We start from the raw sequence: 18,635 nt of genomic DNA on the forward strand, positions 1-18,635 counted from the left end.
CTCCCTGAGATAGCAGTCTCTACCAGTCCACCTTCCTCCCCCTCCACCTGCTCTCCTCTACCCTGAAAGGTATTGCCCCCTTCCACACCCCTGCTGAAATTCTTATTGCTCCTTAGCTTCAGACGCCTCAGCCTCTTCTCAGCACTCTTTCTGAAACCTCTGCAATTGATAATGCTAATAGAGCACTTCTCTAGGACTGTCTTCTCCCCTGACACCTGTGTACACCCCACCTCTCCAGTTCCACAACAGTTTCCTTTTTCCTTATCCCCAGTATCTGTCCCTCCACATTTTTTTCAGGGGTTTCACCGAATCCTTCCCTGCCCTAAATCACCACCTCCACATGCACTTTTCCACCAAGCCTCCATGTCTTGCCCCATAGCTCTCAATGCGAGCTGCATATCTCTTCTGTTAAATATAACATTTAAACCAAAATGTCTCAGCTTCTCACCTCCCACCCTGAGCAACCTCCCTCTCGTGATTCCCCTGCTTCAATAACCAGAGCTGCACCTCTCTTACATACTCTGAAGCTTCAAGCCTGGTGTCCTTTGAATCCAACTTCCACACGGCATCAGTCTTTACATCTTCTGAGATTCCTCCCAAATCAGTGCCTCTCCCAAATCAGAGTTCCCCACTCTGCCACCTTTTCCAGATTATTGAGTCCTGGGTGGCCCAGTCCTGTACACTCTCCCCATGTGCCTTCATCATCACTCCCTTACGCAGACACCTCTCGGGGCCCTCTGTTTGTGGAATGAGGCCCAGCCATGCAGATTTTCTCCAGTCCACGCCTTCGTGTCCTTCCCCACTGGAGAACCTCCCTCTCCCATGCTCATCCCAGGGCTGACTTCCCTCAGGCCGTGTGCACCTCACCTCTATGCACCCCTTTATCATCTGTGGGAGAAGATCTCTTCTTTAAATTCAACTCAGAAATGCAGATGCCTGCCCCATGCATTGGGTCTGCCATTGTCCTCCCTCTTTGCCTGTATACTTGTTTTGTTTTCCCAGCAAAATCAGAAGCTCCTGGTGCGCCTTTGCATTTCTTCATGCCCTGCTAAGGTGGGGTTGGTAAATTCATAAACTCAGGGGCAAGGCCAGAATGCATATACAACAGGTAGACAAGAAGGACAGTGTTGGCTGCACAAAACCCATCTATAGATTGCATGGACCCGTGGGCTGCACCAGTTTGAGATCCTTAGCCAGGTGTCTGGCCCTATCAGTGAGTCCATGAATCCTTTGTGGTGGATGCCCCAGCGGCAGCAGTCAGTACCCAGCGTCTGGCAGACTGTTGGGGCGGATGACCTGATTTCCCTGGCCTGATGTAGAAGGAGCAGCCTGCCTCAGCAGGCCCAGAGGTGTCAGCTTCTCACTCCGTGGGCTGTGCTGCACCTGAAGTCAGGTGCTGCCACATGGCTCTGGCTTCCTGTGAGATCTAACCAGCAGTTGCTTTTCTCACTCATATACTAAGGAAAGAGTGGGCCTGCCCCTCCTCCACTCATGACCCACTCAAAGCTGCCCAGACCAAGTTTACCTGGAGTCTGTGGCGGTGATTTTGGCTGGGCAGCACCTTTATGCTCTGAAGCATTTGGGAGATGGGGATAGGGGTGGAGACAGAAGGACAAGAGGAGAAAAGCAGAGAGCGAGATGCAGGGGGAAACAACGCCCTGGAAACCGGGGCCCTATTTTCACTCCTGTGGCCTGCCTTCCACTCCTACCCCTCCCACTGCCCCAGGCTAAGTCCACACGGCAGCCCTTGACACCTCTCAGGTGCTTCCCAGCCTCCAGTCTCACCCCACCCCACCCAAGCTATAGAGGCAGCAGGACTCAGCTGCTGAACCATGAGTTTCACAAAACCTTTCCCCACTGCAACTGCCTGCAAGACAAACTCCAGACCGTTCTGTCTGGCTGGAGCTTTCCATGACAGGGCCCTCCACTGTGGGTCCAGCTTTATTTTCCTCTGTTTCACCAGGGGAAAAATGTACTCTGCCCAGTCCAGCTTGTCACCACCACCTCCTGTGCACTGAGGCAAGTGGCCTCGCGTGGCTGCCTTAGAAAGTTAACTTCTTCAGGAATGTGAGCTGCTCCCAAGTCTATCCCCTCATTCTCCTCCTGGCAGCAAGCCTGGGGAATGGCATAGTTACCCTAATTCCACAGATGAGGAGAAAGGGGCCAGAAGAGTTCAGGTGCTTCTCAAGACCACAGCACGACAAGCAGGAAGGAGAGCTAGTCTCAACACAGGCCCTTTTTGCTCCACAGTTCAGGGTCTTCCCACGTAACTTAAAGGAAAATTGTAAGCTCCTGAGAATGTGGGCTAGGCTGTACTTTTTTGGTTTGGCAATGTGTACATGGGTGTCTTGGTTCATTCAGGCTGCTGTAACAGAGGACCATAGACCAGGTGGCCTGTAAGCAACAGAAATTCATTTCTCACAGGAAGGCTGGGAAGTCCAAGATCAAAACGCCAGCGGAATCAATGTGTGATCAGGGCCCGCTAGAAAGCGGTTCTGGTTCATAGACAGCTGGCTTCTCACTGTGTCCTCAAATGAAGGAAGGGGAGAGGAAGTTCTCTGGTGGCCTCTTTTATAAGGGCAGCAATCCCATTCATGAGGTCTCCACCCTCATGACTGCATCACCTCCCAAAGGCCGCACCTCCAATGTTATCATATTGGGAATTAGGTATCAACACGAATTTGAGGGAGACTTTTTTTTAACTTTTTTTTTTTTTAGACAGCGTTTCACTCTTGTTGCCCAGGCTGGAGTGCAATGGCACGATCTCAGCTCACTGCAGCCTCCACCTCCTGGGTTCAAGCGATTCTCCTGCCTCAGCCCCCCGAGTAGCTGGGATTACAGGTGCATGCCACCACACCTGGCTAATTTTTTGTATTTTTAGTAGAGACAGGGTTTCACCATGTTGGCCAGGCTGGTCTTGAAATCCTGACCTCAGGTGATCTGCCTGCCTCGGCCTCCCAAAGTGCTGGGATTACAGGAGTGAGCCACTGTGCCCGGCCACAAACATTCTATCTAGTGACATTTTATCTATTGCTCGTGGGTTACAACTACAATATGTAACAAAACAAAGCTAGGTAAATAAGAGGAACAGTCATGCATTTTCTTTGGTTTTGTTTTGTTTCTTTTTCTTCTTTTTTTTTTTTTTTTGAGACACTCTTGCTCTGTCGCCCAGGCTGGAGTGCAGTGGCACTATCTCTGCTCACTACAACCTCCTCCTCCCAGGTTCAAGTGATTCTCCTGCCTCAGCCTCCCAAGTAGCTGGGACTGCAGGCATGTGCAACCATGCCCAGCTTATTTATTTATTTATTTATTTATTTTGAGTTGGATCCTCACTCTGTCACCCAAGCTGGAGTGCAGTGGCGTGATCTCGGCTTACTGCAACCTCTGCCTCCTGGGTTCAAGCAATTCTCATGCCTCAGCCTCCCTAGTAGCTGTGATTACAGGCACTTGCCACCACCTTCAGCCTATTTTCTTAATTTCTTTCTTTCTTTCTTTTTTTTTTTTTTGAGACAGAATCTTGCTCTGTCACCCAGGCTGGAGTGCAGTGGTATGATCTTGGCTCACTGCAACCTCCGCCTCCCAGGTTCAAGCGATTCTCCTGCGTCAGCCTCCTGAGTAGCTGGGACTATTAATTTCTTAAGTGGTGACCGGGCGCGGTGGCTCGTGCCTGTAATCCCAGCACTTTGGGAGGCCAAGGTGGGCAAATCACGAGGTCAGGAAATCGAGACCATCCTGGCCAACATGGTAAAACCCCATCTCTACTAAAAATATAAAAATTAGCTGGGTGTGGTAGTGCACCTCTGTAGTCCCAGCTGCTCAGGAGAGTAGGACTCTCCAGCTGAGGCAGGAGAATTGCTTGAACCCGGGAGGCAGAGGCTGCAGCTAGCTGAGATCATGTCACTGCACTCCAGCCTGGGTGACAGAGTGAGACTCTGTCTCAAACAAACAACCAAAAAATTTATTAAGTGGTGACGTTTCTATACAAAGTGAAGAGATAACCGAGTTCTGTAATTGAATTACATCACTGCTCCCTGCACTTCTGCTCCACTGCGGTATGCCCTGGCCTGCCTCTCCCTGCTGTGGCTCCAGAGCCAGTGGTGACCCCCTGCCCAGGCAACAACAGGGAAGAGATGGGCACTTCTAGACCCCAAGATGCAACAATTCCTCTCCTCCCATTCACACCTCTTTTTGGCCAGCATTTCCCTGGCCAGGCTCCCTCCAGCAGCTCAGTTGAAGAGCTAGCCACCTAAAAAAGATTTGCATTACAGTACAGTGTGACAAGAGCCATCATACAGCTGTGCACACAATATCGCTGGGGTACCAGGTGGAGTCTGGGGAATCTTTGTGGGGTAGGGACAGATGTGTTAAAGGAGTGAAGGAAAGATATAAAGCACCGAACAGGAAAGCTGCAAAGAGCAGGCCCTAGGAGCTTGAAGTCCATCATCGTCAGTAAGCCCCGCCTTGGCTTCTACTTCTTAATGAGGCCAGACTCTCTCAGTCTGCAGATCACAGCAAGCGGAAGCCCTCATTTGTTTATAGTTTAATCCTAACCTGATCCTAGCTTGGAAGCAAAGCTTCTCTCACTTTAGCAATGACAGTTTCTCCGTACACTTTAGGACCATGGCTTTCCACCTACAAGTCCCCACAAGCACTTTTTAAAAAATGAAATTAAAGAAAATATCAGAGTGCATCCAACAGAGTAAGTATTATTTCATGAAACTTTTGATTCAGTGACATGTGTGTATGAGTCTGGGTGGTAATGTCAGATGTATTTCTTACTGAGGTTTTAAAAGTCAAACTTTAAATGTTTAAAGGAAAACATCCATTCATCAAATATTAAGTATGATCAGAAACTGTATCTTGTTCTAGGGTAAAGAAAAGAGCAAGACTTGGCTCCTTCACTTAGGAAGCTGTGAATCTGGGGGCGAAAAGACAAACATACCACCAGGACAGGATGTGAAAACCACACTGACAAAGTGGCGTCAGAGTGCCTGGAGTTGGGAGGAGGAGTCACCACCTTCCAGGGACCCCAGTGCCCCTGGAGGAGGTGGTGTGTGGGCTGTTCCTGAAGCGGGCTGCAGGAGAAAGCGTGTTCTCGGAGGGGATGGGGGCCTGGACGGACAGCTGTAGCCTGGTGTGGGAATCCACAGCAAGGGGCTGCTGGACAAGGCTTGGGCAGAGGTGCCAGGAGGGACACAGGGGCAATGATGACAGGGAGGAAACGATCAAAGCAGACCAGATATTGACTTTATCCTGTGGGAGATGTGGGAGATATATATGTATACACACACACACAGACACACACACACAGACACACACACACACAGTGGCATGATCTCAGCTCACTACAACCTCCGCCTTCCGGATTCAAGCGATTCTCCTGCCTCAGCCTCTCCTGAGTAGCTGGGATTACAGGCACCTGGCACCATACCCGGCTAATTTTTGTACTTTTAGTAGAGACAGGGTTTCACCATGTTGGCCAGGCAGGTCAGACATGTGGGATATTTTTTGTTGTTTCAAAAGGGGATGACAATGGGAGGCAGCGACTTGAGGGCCAAATGTTGCATTTGTCCTCGTTTCAAGGATTTTTCGGGTTTATCTGAACATTCGTCCTGATTAAAACTTAGGATACAGTGAAGCAGTGGTCTGATAGGAATTCTCCATGTTTTCATTTTGTTCATGTTTCCTCCTTGCCCTCCAGCTAGACCCAGCGTTGGTATGTGGCCACCTTCCTTTCCCACAAAGCCTTTTTGCTTTCCTATTTTTTCTCATTATCCCCACTGAGCACCAACTCCAGCTGCGGAAGGGACCCAGAGGGGGAGCAGTGTTTTCTTCTAACACCTCTCCTCACCCCTGGGGGCTACAGGCCCTCTTTAGAAAGAGACAGCAGGGCTGAGAACTTGCTTTTCAGCTCAGCAAACAGGGAGTGGCCTAGAAAGTAGAGACAGAAGAGAAAAGCAAAAACAACCAAAGGAGCAAACGTTTTGTGCAAAAACATTTTTTAGTCGCAGATCCAGAATATAGAGTCTGCCTTCTTCTAGGTAATCTCTTGGAGCCCAGTAATTGAAAGGGGCAGCAACTATCCAATATCTAAATGTAGCTGTCTAAGGGCTAAAGTTAGGGACTGGAATTTACCAACCTCGCCCCAGCCTCATTGTGGACATCTTCCTTCCATGACGTTCGCCTTGACTTGGAACTCTTATATTAAGAGTCATCCAGCAGCGTGATGGACATCCTTCTGTGTTGTTCATTCCTATGCAGAAGCTGGTCTCCTTTGCTCTTAACACACCAAGCCCCTTTTAACCCTTTGCTCCAAGTGTCTTCTGCTGTCTGGAATTCTCTGGCTCCTTTTCTATACCTACCTAAAATTCCATATCCTCCAGGAAAGCAGCCCACACAGAGTGCCCAGAATTCCTAAAATCTTTTTGGTCTTTAAATCTTTTTGTTTTGTTTTGTTTTTGAGACAGAGTCTCGCACTGTTACCAGGGCTGGAGTGCAGTGGTGCGATCTTGGCTCACTGCAACTTCCGCCACCTGGGTTCAAGAGATTCTCTTGCCTCAGCCTCCCGAGTAGCTGGGATTACAGGCACCCGCCATCATGCCCAGCTCATTTTTTGTATTTTTAGTAGAAACAGCATTTCACCATGTTGGCCAGACTGGTCTCGAACTCCTGACCTCGTGATCCACCCACCTCGGCCTCCCAAAGTGCTGGAATTATAGGCGTGAGCCACCATGCCCGGCTTGGTCTTTAAATCTTTATGAATGATAAAGGAATTATTCATTCCCTTATGTATAACCTCAGGATGTTAAATGTTTGTCACTGAGATGTTAAGTGTTGTAGATTCTTGGAACTCAGAGACACTAAATCATCCTTCTGTGCCTGGCTCAGAGCTGAGGATGTAATAGGATTTCAGAATTGAGATCTAATATAAATCTGGTGCAAAACCTGAGTTCAAGTCCCTGGGAGCTTGGGAGCTTCCTTTGCCTCCTTCCTAAAGGGCAATTCCCCTTTTGTAAAACTAGACTAGTCATCGTACCTACCATTTAGGGATGTTGCAAGGGTTAAACTAGAAAATGTTTAACCTGTTACTGGGATTAATTATTTTTACTACAAAGTGGTAAGATAGAAGTCAAAGGGTACATTTTATTTGCTTGTTTCTGTTTGTGTTCAGCTTTAGTGTTTTCCCCGTCCTTGTGAGTTTTATTTGTATTTATTTTTGAGATGTGAAATATTAAAATTATTTTTAAAGTCAGGTCAGAACAAAAAGAGGACCGGGTGTGGTAGCTCACACCTGTAATCCCAGCACTTTGGGAGATGGAGGCAGGAGGATAGCTTGAGCCCAGGAGTTCAAGACCAGCTGGGCAACATAAGGAACCCACATCTCTGCTAAAAATAAAATAAACAAAAAGAGATATTCCTAGAAGTCTCATTCCCCCTCATTCCCTTTATTTCCATCCTGTTCCTACCATGTCCTGCAGGTAGATAATCTCATCCATCTCTGTTTTTTTTCTTTTTCTGTTTCTTTTTCCTTGAACAAATAGGTAAATGTGGCCAGGTGTGGTGGCTCACGCCTGTAATCCCAGTACTTTGGGAGGCCGAGGCAGGTGGATCACGAGGCCAGGAGATCGAGACCATCCTGGCTAACACAGTGAAACCCTATCTCCACTAAAAATACAAAAAATTAGCCAGGCATGGTGGCGGGCACCTATAGTCCCAGCTACTCGGGAGGCTGGGTCAGGAGAACGGCGTGAAACCGGGAGGCGGAGCTTGAAGTGAGCCGAGATCACACCACGGCACTCCAGCCTGGGCAACAGAGCGAGACTCCGTCTCAGGAAAAAAAAAAAAAAAAAAAAAAAGGGTAAATGTTCTGTTTCCTCCTCTCAAAGGTATACTTGAGACCATGTCCTTTCGAGACCAGTTTTTCAGGACTCTGACCATCTTTTGCACATGTTGGTTGGGAGGTTGGGAGGTGCTAGGCGGGCAGGAGCTCTGTGACAGTGGCCTTAGTTGTGTCCTAATCCTCCCCTCATTCTTCACATGACTAGCTGTATCATAAATACTTACCCCAGGTCCCAAAGGTGTCTCTATGATTGGTAATGGGGCCACAACCCAGTTCCTCCTACCCAGGAGACTGAGGTTCAGGTTTCCTGCCCTAGTGAAGCATCCCCACCAAGCTCAGCATGGCCTGCTGATTCTCCTGGAGATGGAGGTAATGCAGGTACAAGCTTGGATTTCTGAAGAACCACTCTTGATGCTTGCAGAGCCACGACAAGTACCGGCCACACTCCTGCAACCTTCACACCTTATGAGAAAACAGCACTTTATGCTTCTAATCTGTATATATATATATTTTTAATGAGATCTGAAGAATCAAGGCCAAAAGACCCCTGGGTGTTTCTCTGTAGGACCTCATTTTAAGGAGGGAAAAACCTGAGTAAATTAAAGTTCGCAGCCCTAGGGCGGTGGCCCAAAGCAGTGGAGGCCCACCGCTGGAGGTATTCATTGGAAAAAGCAGTGGGAGTGGAGAATTCTGTCTCAGAGTAAGCTGTCCACAAGTCTGCTCGGAGGCTCTGACTCACTCTGAGGAAAAGGAGTGCCCTGTATTCTGGAGGAGGCTGCTTTCTCCAAATAGGAGATCTGTGGCCAAGGAAGGAAATGAAGCAATCCAAGACTGATCAGCAGCCGTAGGGCAGGCAGAGCTAGACGTCCACACCACCCCCAACTCTTTCTGTTAATATTTGCCCTGTGCCCCCAAGGAACAAACAGCACTAAAGAACTGGATTCTGGTGAGAAGGGAATCAGGCCCTATCTTGGGCCCTCTCTGGACCTTCGTTTGCCCCTCTCGAAGGTTAAGGGGTGAACTGGACAGGGAGGAAACTAGCAGCCAACCCATGTCCCAACTCAGCCTATGGCTGCATTTTATCTTACTCACAGAACAATTCAAGTTAGGTGCCTTTGCACAAGGCTTTCTCCAGTTCGGCATAGCCACTACCATTTCCTGCCATCTTACCCTAAGTCAGCTTCACAAATTCAGGCTCCCTGCCTGCCCTTTGAAGTTATTTGAAATGGCAACTCCAGCGCTAGCAGCAACCAAGTCCCTTCCAGCTCTGGGGTCCCACCCGAGGATTCTATGCCTCAGAGAAACAGTGAGCAGAAGCAGGGTGAGCAGGCTGCTCCGGGATGAGAAGGAGATGATCCTTAGTCTCGGGATGCTACAGAGGGTGAGTGTGGCAGCACGCCAGGGCTGAGCATCTGCCAGGCAGCACCATCACGGCTTAGGGAGAACTCAAAACAGCCATTTTTTACAGGCTCCTGGTGCATCCTGTTTCTCTAGTGCTGCTGCCACCAGCAAGTGGGCACCATGCCCACTCTGCAGTGGGCAGTGAGGGGGCTAGGTGCCCATCTGTCCCGTCTCCTAAGCAGGTGCTGGGAGGATGGCGCCTGAGCTCAGGCTGCCCTCTGCTGGGTGAGCACAGAAGCTGCTGTGGGGTCTGAGACCACAGAAAATCCCACAGGGGAAGGAGGCACCCTCTGTCAGATTCTCCACATTTGTGAGGTGGGAATGGCTTGATTGTGGGCTGCTGCATCCCTGCCACGTTCCAAAGAAGACTCAGTCTCTAGGAAGGTAGTCTCAGGTCCTGTAAGTCTGCGTTTAATCAAAATCCCTTTATTTATTTATTTATTTTTTTGAGACAGAATCTCGCTCTGTCACCCAGGCTGGAGTGTAGTGGTGTAATTTCAGCTCACTGCAACCTCCGCCTCCTGGGTTCAAGTGATTCTTCTGCCTCAGCCTCCCAAGTAGCTGGGACTACAGGCACCAGGCACCACGCCCAGCTAATTTTTGTGTTTTTCCTAGAGACAGAGTTTTACCACGTTGGCCAGGCTGGTTTTGAACTCCTGACCTCAGGCAATTTGCCAATATCAGCCTCCCAAAGTGCTGGGATTATAGGCCTGAGCCACCGTGCCTGGCCCCAAAATCCCTTTTCGGACATAGGGCCTAACACAACGATGTGCTCAGTAAATATATATTGAATAAATAACTAGGCCAGCGGTTACCTACGGTAGAAACTGCTTCTGTCTTGTTTGGCAGGGCAACTTTATTGTTTTTCTTCCTCAACTTCCTCTAACAGGCGCTAACCTCTGATGTCTACTCGGGGTCCTGCCTGGCTCTCCCAATTCCAAGCTGGTGCTCTGGCCTGGGCATCTTCCTCTGGGCTGCCCAGGGCATGGCTTCTCCTAGTTCCTCAGCCTCAAGCCAGGTTCCTGATGAGATGAGCACAAATCCCCCTTTTCTCTCATCATTTCCTTCTGCCTCTTCCCTTTGAACACCTGGATTCTCGTTCCACCTTGAGCTCACTGGGCTTAGAGATAGTCTCTCCTTCCTGAGGCAGCCACAGGGTGTTTCTAGCCCACTTCACTATTAACTGTTGTTACGTGACACATGGACACGTGTTCATGGGGTGGGTGGGCAGCAGGAAGGGCTGGGAACTTCTGGTTTCTAGGAGGGAACTCTGGGGCCCTCCTAGGGTTGTCCTGGGATAGGACCAGGCCCAGTTTGGGGCTGGGGTAGGGCTGTGTGGGACTGAGCTGAATGCCCCATCGAAGATGAACTTTTCTTCAAGCATATTTCAGGTGTTCTCACTTAGCCGTACACAATGATCTCACCAGATTGCGGGGGGGCGGGGGAATGGGGCTCCCTCAGGTTTTTCCTATTATACCTATTTGTCTTCCAATTTATATTTCCTACTCAACAATAGAGATCCGTTTTTGATTAGCTAGATAAGATACATAAGAAAAATTCGGCCGGGCGCTATGGCTCACACCTGTAATCCCAGCACTTTGGGAGGCCAAGGCGGGTGGATCACAAGGTCAAGAGTTCAAGACCAGCTTGGCCAACATGGTGAAACCCCCGTCCCAACTAAAAATACAAAAATGAGCCGGGCATGGTGATGCATGCCTGTAATTCCAGCTACTCGGGAGGCTGAGACAGGAGAATTGCTTGAACCCAGGAGGCAGAGGTTGCAGTGAGCCAAAATTGCGCCACTGCACTCCAGCCTGGGTGACACAGCAAGACTCCATCTCAAAAAAAAAAAAAAGGAAAAATTCAAAGGGCTATAGAGTCAGTAAAAAGTTATAGTTGCCCCCACCCGTTCCCCCATTTCCCTTGCCCAAAGACAGTCTGCTGCCATTTTCTTGTGGATCCTTCTAGAAACAATATCATGAACATAGTTATATGTATATAGGCATGCATTCAGTCAGTATCTGAACACCTGCTATGATTCAGATACTGTTCTTCTATAAAACATATAAAAATCCTTGTTCTAGAGAACCTACATTCTAACAGGAGGCAAGGAGTCAGAGAATAAATGAGGTAAATCAAATATATGACATGTTAGATGTTGACACATGCAATGGAAAAAACTTATACACAGGGTAGGTGAGTTGGGGTGTGGTCCTGAGTACCTTTCCCCTGGGCTGCCTCTCCTCACCCTGAGAAACCTGGGGCCGCACAGCTGGTGCAGCTCTCAATTCTGGTTTCTCACACGCAGGAACCCCACCCTGCCCTGGTGAGTCACCCCTTCACTTGGCTTCCTGATGTTGGAGGGCAGGCCTCTCTCACTGCCTCAAGGCTGTTCATCATCTTCAGCTTATATCCTGGGTCAACGTTGATGACTACTTTGCTGGCTTTGATTAAGTGGTCTATGGGCCAGGAGAATAAGGATTAACATCATCTGGGGACTTGTCAGAAATGCAAATTCTCAGGCCCCACCCCAATACTACTGGATCAGAAACTCTAGGTTGGGGTCCAGCAATCTGCGTGGTTTTTGTTTTAGTTTTTGTTATTGTTTTAGAGACAGGGTCTTGCTATGCCGCCCAGGCTGGAGTGCAGTGGCTATTCACAGGCACAATCATAGCATGCTGTATGTAGCCTCAAACTCCGGGGCTCAAAAGATCCTTCTGCCTCAGCCTCCCAAGTAGCTAGGACTACAGGCGCACCATACTGCACCCAGCTGAGCAAGCTGTGTTTTAAAAAGCCTTCCGGGTAGCTCTGATGCATGGTAGAGCTTTGACGAACCTCTGCTCTGCGGAAATGCCTTACCATCTCACATGCCTACCAGCTGTGGTCATAAGCACACATTTTATATAATCGTACCAAGTTTTGAAAGATCTTTTCCAGGTTAAATCCTAGACAGGTGTACAAATTATATGTTAAGAAGTAACAGATAAATCTTACAGCCCAATTATTTGAAAATAAGAATCAAGTCATTTGAGTCTGGGCCTTCAAAATTTGACATCTAAGAATATTCATAGAAAATTGACTTGGTCCTAAATTCTTATCCCTAAATCCTGTTTTTTTTTTAAATTAAAATATATATATATATATATATATATATATTTTTTTTTTTTTGAGTCAGAGTCTCGCTCTGTCACCCAGATTGGGGTGCAATGGCACGATCTCAGCTCACTGCAACCTCTGCCTCCTGGGTTCAAGCAATTCTCCTCGCACCTCAACCTTTTGAGTAGCTGGGATTACAGGCGCCCACCACCATGCTCGGCTAATTTTTGTATTTTTAGTAGAGATGGGGTTTCACCATACTGGCCAGGCTGATCTCGAACTCCTGACCTCATGATCTGCCCGCCTAGGCCTCCCCAAGTGCTGGGATTACAGGTGTGAACCACTGCACCCAGCCCCAAATCCTGTTATTTAAAAGATGACAAAATTTGAGCCTAGGCAACATATCAAGACCCCATCTCTACAAAATTTTTTTAAGAAATAGCCAGGTGGCTGGGCGTGGTGCCTCACCCTGTAATCCCAGTACTTTGGGAGGCAGAGGTGGGTGGATCAAGACCAGCCTGACCAATATACTAAAAATACAAAAATTAGCTGGGCATGGTGGCACACGCCTGTAGTCCCAGCTGCTTGGGAGGTTGAGGCAGGAGAATCACTTAAACCTGGGAAGTGGAGGTTGCAGTGAGCCGAGATCATGCCACTGCACTCCAGCCTGGGTGACAGAGCAAGACTCCATCTCAAAAAAAAAAAAAGAAAGAAAAAAGAAATAGTAAGGCATGGTGGTGCATGCCTATAGTCTCAGCTACTCAGAAAGCTAAGGCAGGAAAATCACTTGAGCCCAGAGGTTCAAGCCTTCAGTGAGCTACGATTGCCACTGCATTCCATCTTGGGCAACAAAGAGAGTCTCTGTCTCTACTTAAAAAAAAAAAAAAGAAAGAAAAGAAAAAATTTGGAAATAAATGAAATTAAAAGTGCATAAAATATAAGTTATTAAAATACTGCTAAATAGTAATAGATAATTTATCTTCCTCTTTACACTCTGCAGAAGAAACGGTGAACGGTACTTATTAGGCAATGTGTAAAGCACTTGACGTGTGTAATCTTATCACATCAGCACAAATGACACACGGTCCAAAGAACATTTTTGGCTCCAACTTACAGATGAGTAAGCAGGCTCAGGGAGGATCTTTCCTGATAGACATTTAGCAGCAGAGAGGCCAGGAATTGGGTTCTGTAATCTCAGTTTGTGCTCATTTTACTGGAAGCCACATGTGTAGATACTGGTATTATCTGAGCCTAATCCCTGGAATCTCTATGGTCAATTGGAGAGAGGCTTAGGGAGGTCAGGGGATAGCTAGGTCTTGGCCAGAGTCCACCTCACAGTGGATCAGGTAGGATCCCAGGCACACCGTGTGGCTATTTTGCCAGCCTTGCTGTCCTTATCCGAGGAATGTGTTCTGTCGTAGTGGGAATGCCCAATTAGAATCCTTGAAAGGGCCACCTACAACCAAGATAATAACCGAAAAACAATTCTGTGGAGGAAGACGCGGTCATAGGTGCTGAGGATTTCTGGTCTGCATGCTCCTGCTCCTGACTTACCGCCGTTCGCTCTCGCCGAGGAACAAGTCGGTCAGGAAGCCGCGCGGCAACCATGGCTTTTAAGGATACCGGAAAAACACCAGTGGAGCCAGAGGTGGCAATTCACCGAATTCGAATCACCCTAACAAGCCGCAACATAAAATCCCTGGAAAAGGTGTGTGCTGACTTGATCAGAGGCGCAAAGGAAAAGACTCTCAAAGTGAAAGGACCAGTTGAAATGCCTACCAAAACTTTGAGAATCACTACAAGAAAAACTCCTTGTGGTGAAGATTCTAAGATGTGGGATCGTTTCCAGATGAGAATTCACAAGCGACTCATTGACTTGCACAGTCCTTCTGAGATTGTTAAGCAGATTACTTCCATCAGTATTGAGCCAGGACTTGAGGTGGAAGTCACCATTGCAGATGCTTAAGTCAATTATTTTAATAAATTGATTACAAGTTGTTAAAAAAAAACAATTCTGTGCCTGAGGACATTGCAGAAATTAGTTCCATAAAGATTTGAAAGACGCAGGGCTACTGATTTCCGTAACACCACTATTACCTCACCTATTTGGTCAGTACAAGAGGCAAATGTTGGTGGGGAATGAAGGTGGATTAACACAAACATGTTCATGGGTTTGCTTATCCCGCCCACAGCACTTCCTCCAGCACCATATATTCATAGATTTACAAATGCTTATTCAATTGCAATGATGTCCTACGTACAAATTATTTGTCCATGGGCATGTTTTCATGATAAAAGATGTTAAGCTGTGGGCCACGGCTATGGAGTTCCTGCTTACTACATGCCACATATCCTAGCAGCAGGCAGCTTCACAGAAGGTAGTGGCAAGACCTGCCACAGGCTTAATTATGGTGGCAGTGTGGGCTCCATATCTATGACTTTACAACGTGTAGTGAACCTTTGGATACCTCTCAGAATTTCCCATCAGGACTTAAGCAGTCATTCCATGAGCTGCTAGAGTATGGATTGCTAATGATTCACAGGTGAAACCTCTTCCAAGAATGTCCTTGGCCCACAGAACAGTCTTACCCAAGGTCATGCACCCTTCCCAGTGTAGGGACACACAGCCTGTTCTAAGGATATGTAATACTTCTGTCCATAATGGCAAGTGACGTTGCCATTGGAAAAATGCTACAATGAAAACAGCATTGGTGGGATGAGAGCACATCCAGGACCCACTGGGCTCCCTGAGCCCAGCCATGTGGTGTAGATGAAGCAGTACAGGCGGGGAAAAGACCACTGCACTGAGGAAAAGAGCTGGCAGAGGCCAGCGTGCTTAAGAACAGCGTCCAGGGGCCGGGCGCGGTGGCTCACGCTTGTAATCCCAGCACTTTGGGAGGCCGAGGCGGGCGGATCACGAGGTCAGGAGATCGAGACCACGGTGAAACCCCGTCTCTACCAAAAATACAAAAAATTAGCCGGGCGTGGTGGCGGGCGCCTGTAGTCCCAGCTACTCGGAGAGGCTGAGGCGGGAGAATGGCGTGAACCTGGGAGGCGGAGCTTGCAGTGAGCCGAGATTGCGCCACTGCACTCCAGCCTGGGTGACAGAGCGAGACTCCGTCTCAAAAAAAAAAAAAGAACAGCGTCCAGGTCAGGCACAGTGGCTCATGCCTGTAATCACAGCACTTTGGGAGGCCAAGGCGGGCAGATCACGAGGTCAAGAGATCAAGATCATCCTGGGCCACATGGTGAAACCCCATCTCTACTAAAAATACAAAAATTAGCTGGGCACTGTGGCATGTGCCTGTAGTCCCAGTTACTCAGGAGGCTGAGGCAGGAGAATCGCTTGAACCCGGGAGCTGGAGGTCGCAGTGAGCCAAGATCGAGTCCCTGCACTCCAGCCTGGCATCAGAGTGAGACTCCATCTTAAAAAAAAAAAAAAAGCAGTGTCTGGCAGGCTGTACAGACTGCACTCTGCTCAAGCCAGTTAGCTCTAATGATCCTTTTCAGCTACAAGTGCCAGTGACTGGCTACTCTGTAGAATGGGGTCATCAGGCATCAAAGGAGTCACATAATGGCATTACAAGATGGCCAGACATCCCTTGATCCCAAAGGAACATTCTGTGCCAGCACCTCCAGCTTCATGGAGGCATTGATACACCAAGTCCCTGAGGATGCCTGAAGCTGGTTCACAGATGGAGCCTGCTACGTTACAGGCTGGTGGATTGTTTTCGGCCCCTGCAGCTGTGCAGCCACAGGGGAAAACAAAAGCTGTTTAAAATTTTGCACACACAAAAAAGATACTACCCAGTGGACAGAGTTGGGGATAGTGGTGGTTTTCCTGAAAATCCCCTCCAAAATGCTCCTTGCTGCTTTTTCATTGATTTAGAGACGGTGGCCAATGGGCTGGCAGTGCGGGCCTGTGCCTGGAAGCAAGACTAAACGATCAAGTCTCAACCCCTATGGCAGTGAACATTATGGTATCAGACTTTTTTTTTTTTCTGAGATGGAGTCTCCCTCTGTTGCCCAGGCTGGAGTGCAGTGGCACGATCTCAGCTCACTGCAGCCTCCATTTCCCAGGTTCAAGTGATTCTCCTGCCTCAGCCTCCCAAGTAACTGGGATTATAGGCTTGTACCACCGTGCCTGGCTAATCTTTTTTTTTTTTTTTTTTTTTTTTTTTGTATTTTTAGTAGAGACGGGGTTTTGCCATGCTGACCAGGCTGGTCTCGAACTCCTGACCTCAGGTGATCCACCATGCCTAGCTAATTTTTTTTTTTTTTTTGTATTTTTAGTAGAGACGAGATTTTCGCCATGTTGACCAGGCTGGTCTCGAACTCCTGACCTCAAGTGATCCACCACCTCAGCCTCCCGTGCTGGGATTACAGGCATGAGCCATCATACCCAGCCTCAGATTTTATTAATAATATACCACTGCCCTCTTTTTTATGGACGTGGATGTCCATAAAAATAGCATGAGTGGAATTCAAAACCCGATCAGACTTGTGCCTTCCAGGTAAGGACAACTGAATACACCATCACAGAGGCCACAGCATTCTGTCTACAATGCAGGACTGGGACCCAAAGCAAAGATGAATGACTCCAGCACAGGAAGCTGCCAAAGTCTGGTAAATGGGCCTGTCAGTCAAGGGGCAAAGAAAACTCCAGGGCACATATAAACCCAGGACACCAGATTCTGGCCAGTCCTGGCAAATAGGCTACATAACCTACTAAATGCTCCACTTGGGGATGCAATTAAGCATTGCCTACAGTAGACACCTTTCTGGGTACAGCATGGCAATGTAGGTCCTCACCACAGATAGGAGATAGATGTAACATAAATTTAGGGACTCGCAGATGACCTGTGTTACATACTGAGATTCCCTGAATGTATCTCATCAAATGATGCTGCATTTATAGTCAAGAGTACCCAACACTGGCCAACCACCTCGGACATTGCCAGGACATCTCAGGACCCTCATCACCCACAGGCAATAGATGCCATAAAATGATGGAATGAGGCTGGGCGCCGTGGCTCACACCTGTATTGGGAATACTTTGGGAGGCTGAGGCAGGTGGATCGCTTGAGAGCAGCCTGGGCAACATGGTGAAACTCTGTCTCTACATAAAATACGAAAAATTATCCGGGCGTGGTGGTACACCCCTGTGGTCTCAGCTGCTTGGGAGGCTGAGGTGAGAGGATCACCTGGGCCCAGGAGGTTGAGGCTGCAGTAAGCCGTGATTGAACCACTGCACTCCAGCCTGGGTGACAAAATGGGACCCGGTGTCGAAAAAAAAGAGAGAGAGAGAGATGGATACTTGAAGGAGAAGCTAAAAAGGATACGTAGAGAACCAAAGCTCAATTCTCAATAGAGTACACACTTAAAACAGACAATATGGATTCTAAATATTCCAATTCCCCAAAAGGGAACTTCCTTTTTAAATAGAATCTGTGTGAGTTTGAGGAGTCGGGGAGGAGGCCCAGACTGTCTGTAAGAGACCCAAACCAACACAATGTACTCTCCTCATTCCTCCTTTCCCTCCCATGCTCACCCCTGGGGAAACCAAACTACTGGAATTAGCAAGTAGCCAAAAAGTCAGGGGGTGGGAAACTCTAACCTAATGCTTCTTTTTTTTTTTTTTTTTGAGACGGAGTGTTGCTCTGTCACCCAGGCTGTAGTGCAGTGGCGCAATCTCAGCTCACTGCAACCTCTGCCTCCTGGGTTCAAGCGATTCTTCTGCCTCAGCCTCCCGAGTAGCTGGGACTACAGGTGCCCGCCACCATGCCCGGCTAATTTTTGTATTTTTAGAGACAGGGTTTCACCATATTGGCCAAGCTGATCACGAACTCCTGACTTCAGGTGATCCACCCCCTTGGCCTCCCAAAGTGCTGGTATTACAGGCATGAGCCACAGCACTCAGGCTTTTTTTTTTTTTTTTTTAGATAGGGTCTCACTCTGTCACCCAGGCTGGAGTACAGCTGGCACAATCTTGGCTCACTGCAACCTCTGCCTTCCTGGTTCTAGAGATTCTCCTGCCTCAGCCTCCGAGTAGCTGGGACTGTAGCTGGGACTATAGGCGTGTGTCACCACACCCGGCTAATTTTTTGATATTTTTAGTTGAGGCAGGGTTTCACCATGTTAGCCAGGATGGTCTTGATCTCCTGACCTCGTGATCCACGTGCCTCAGCCTCCCAAAATGCTGGGAATGCAGGTATAAGCCACCATGCCTGGCCTAATCTGATGCTTCTTTTACTGTCCAGCTGTGCTTCCTGGATCTGGGCAATTATAGATACTGATG

General features: G+C 48.2%; 1 protein-coding gene across 1 annotated transcript; it reads left to right on the forward strand.

The window, feature by feature from the left end:
• The first annotated feature begins 13,943 nt into the window (after positions 1 to 13,943).
• Positions 13,944 to 14,303, forward strand: LOC116483600 (small ribosomal subunit protein uS10-like). Its single transcript, XM_032753663.1, has one exon. It carries the CDS (start codon positions 13,944 to 13,946, stop codon positions 14,301 to 14,303), a length of 360 nt encoding a protein of 119 aa, XP_032609554.1.
• Positions 14,304 to 18,635: the final 4,332 nt, after the last annotated feature.

Source organism: Hylobates moloch, unplaced genomic scaffold (genome assembly GCF_009828535.3).
Source record: "Hylobates moloch isolate HMO894 unplaced genomic scaffold, HMol_V3 SCAFFOLD_15, whole genome shotgun sequence".
NCBI lineage: Eukaryota > Metazoa > Chordata > Mammalia > Primates > Hylobatidae > Hylobates > Hylobates moloch.

Bases quoted from the DNA above. Each gene is read 5' to 3' on its own strand.
- LOC116483600 (XM_032753663.1), top strand. From the start codon at position 13,944: ATGGCTTTTAAGGATACCGGAAAAACACCAGTGGAGCCAGAGGTGGCA.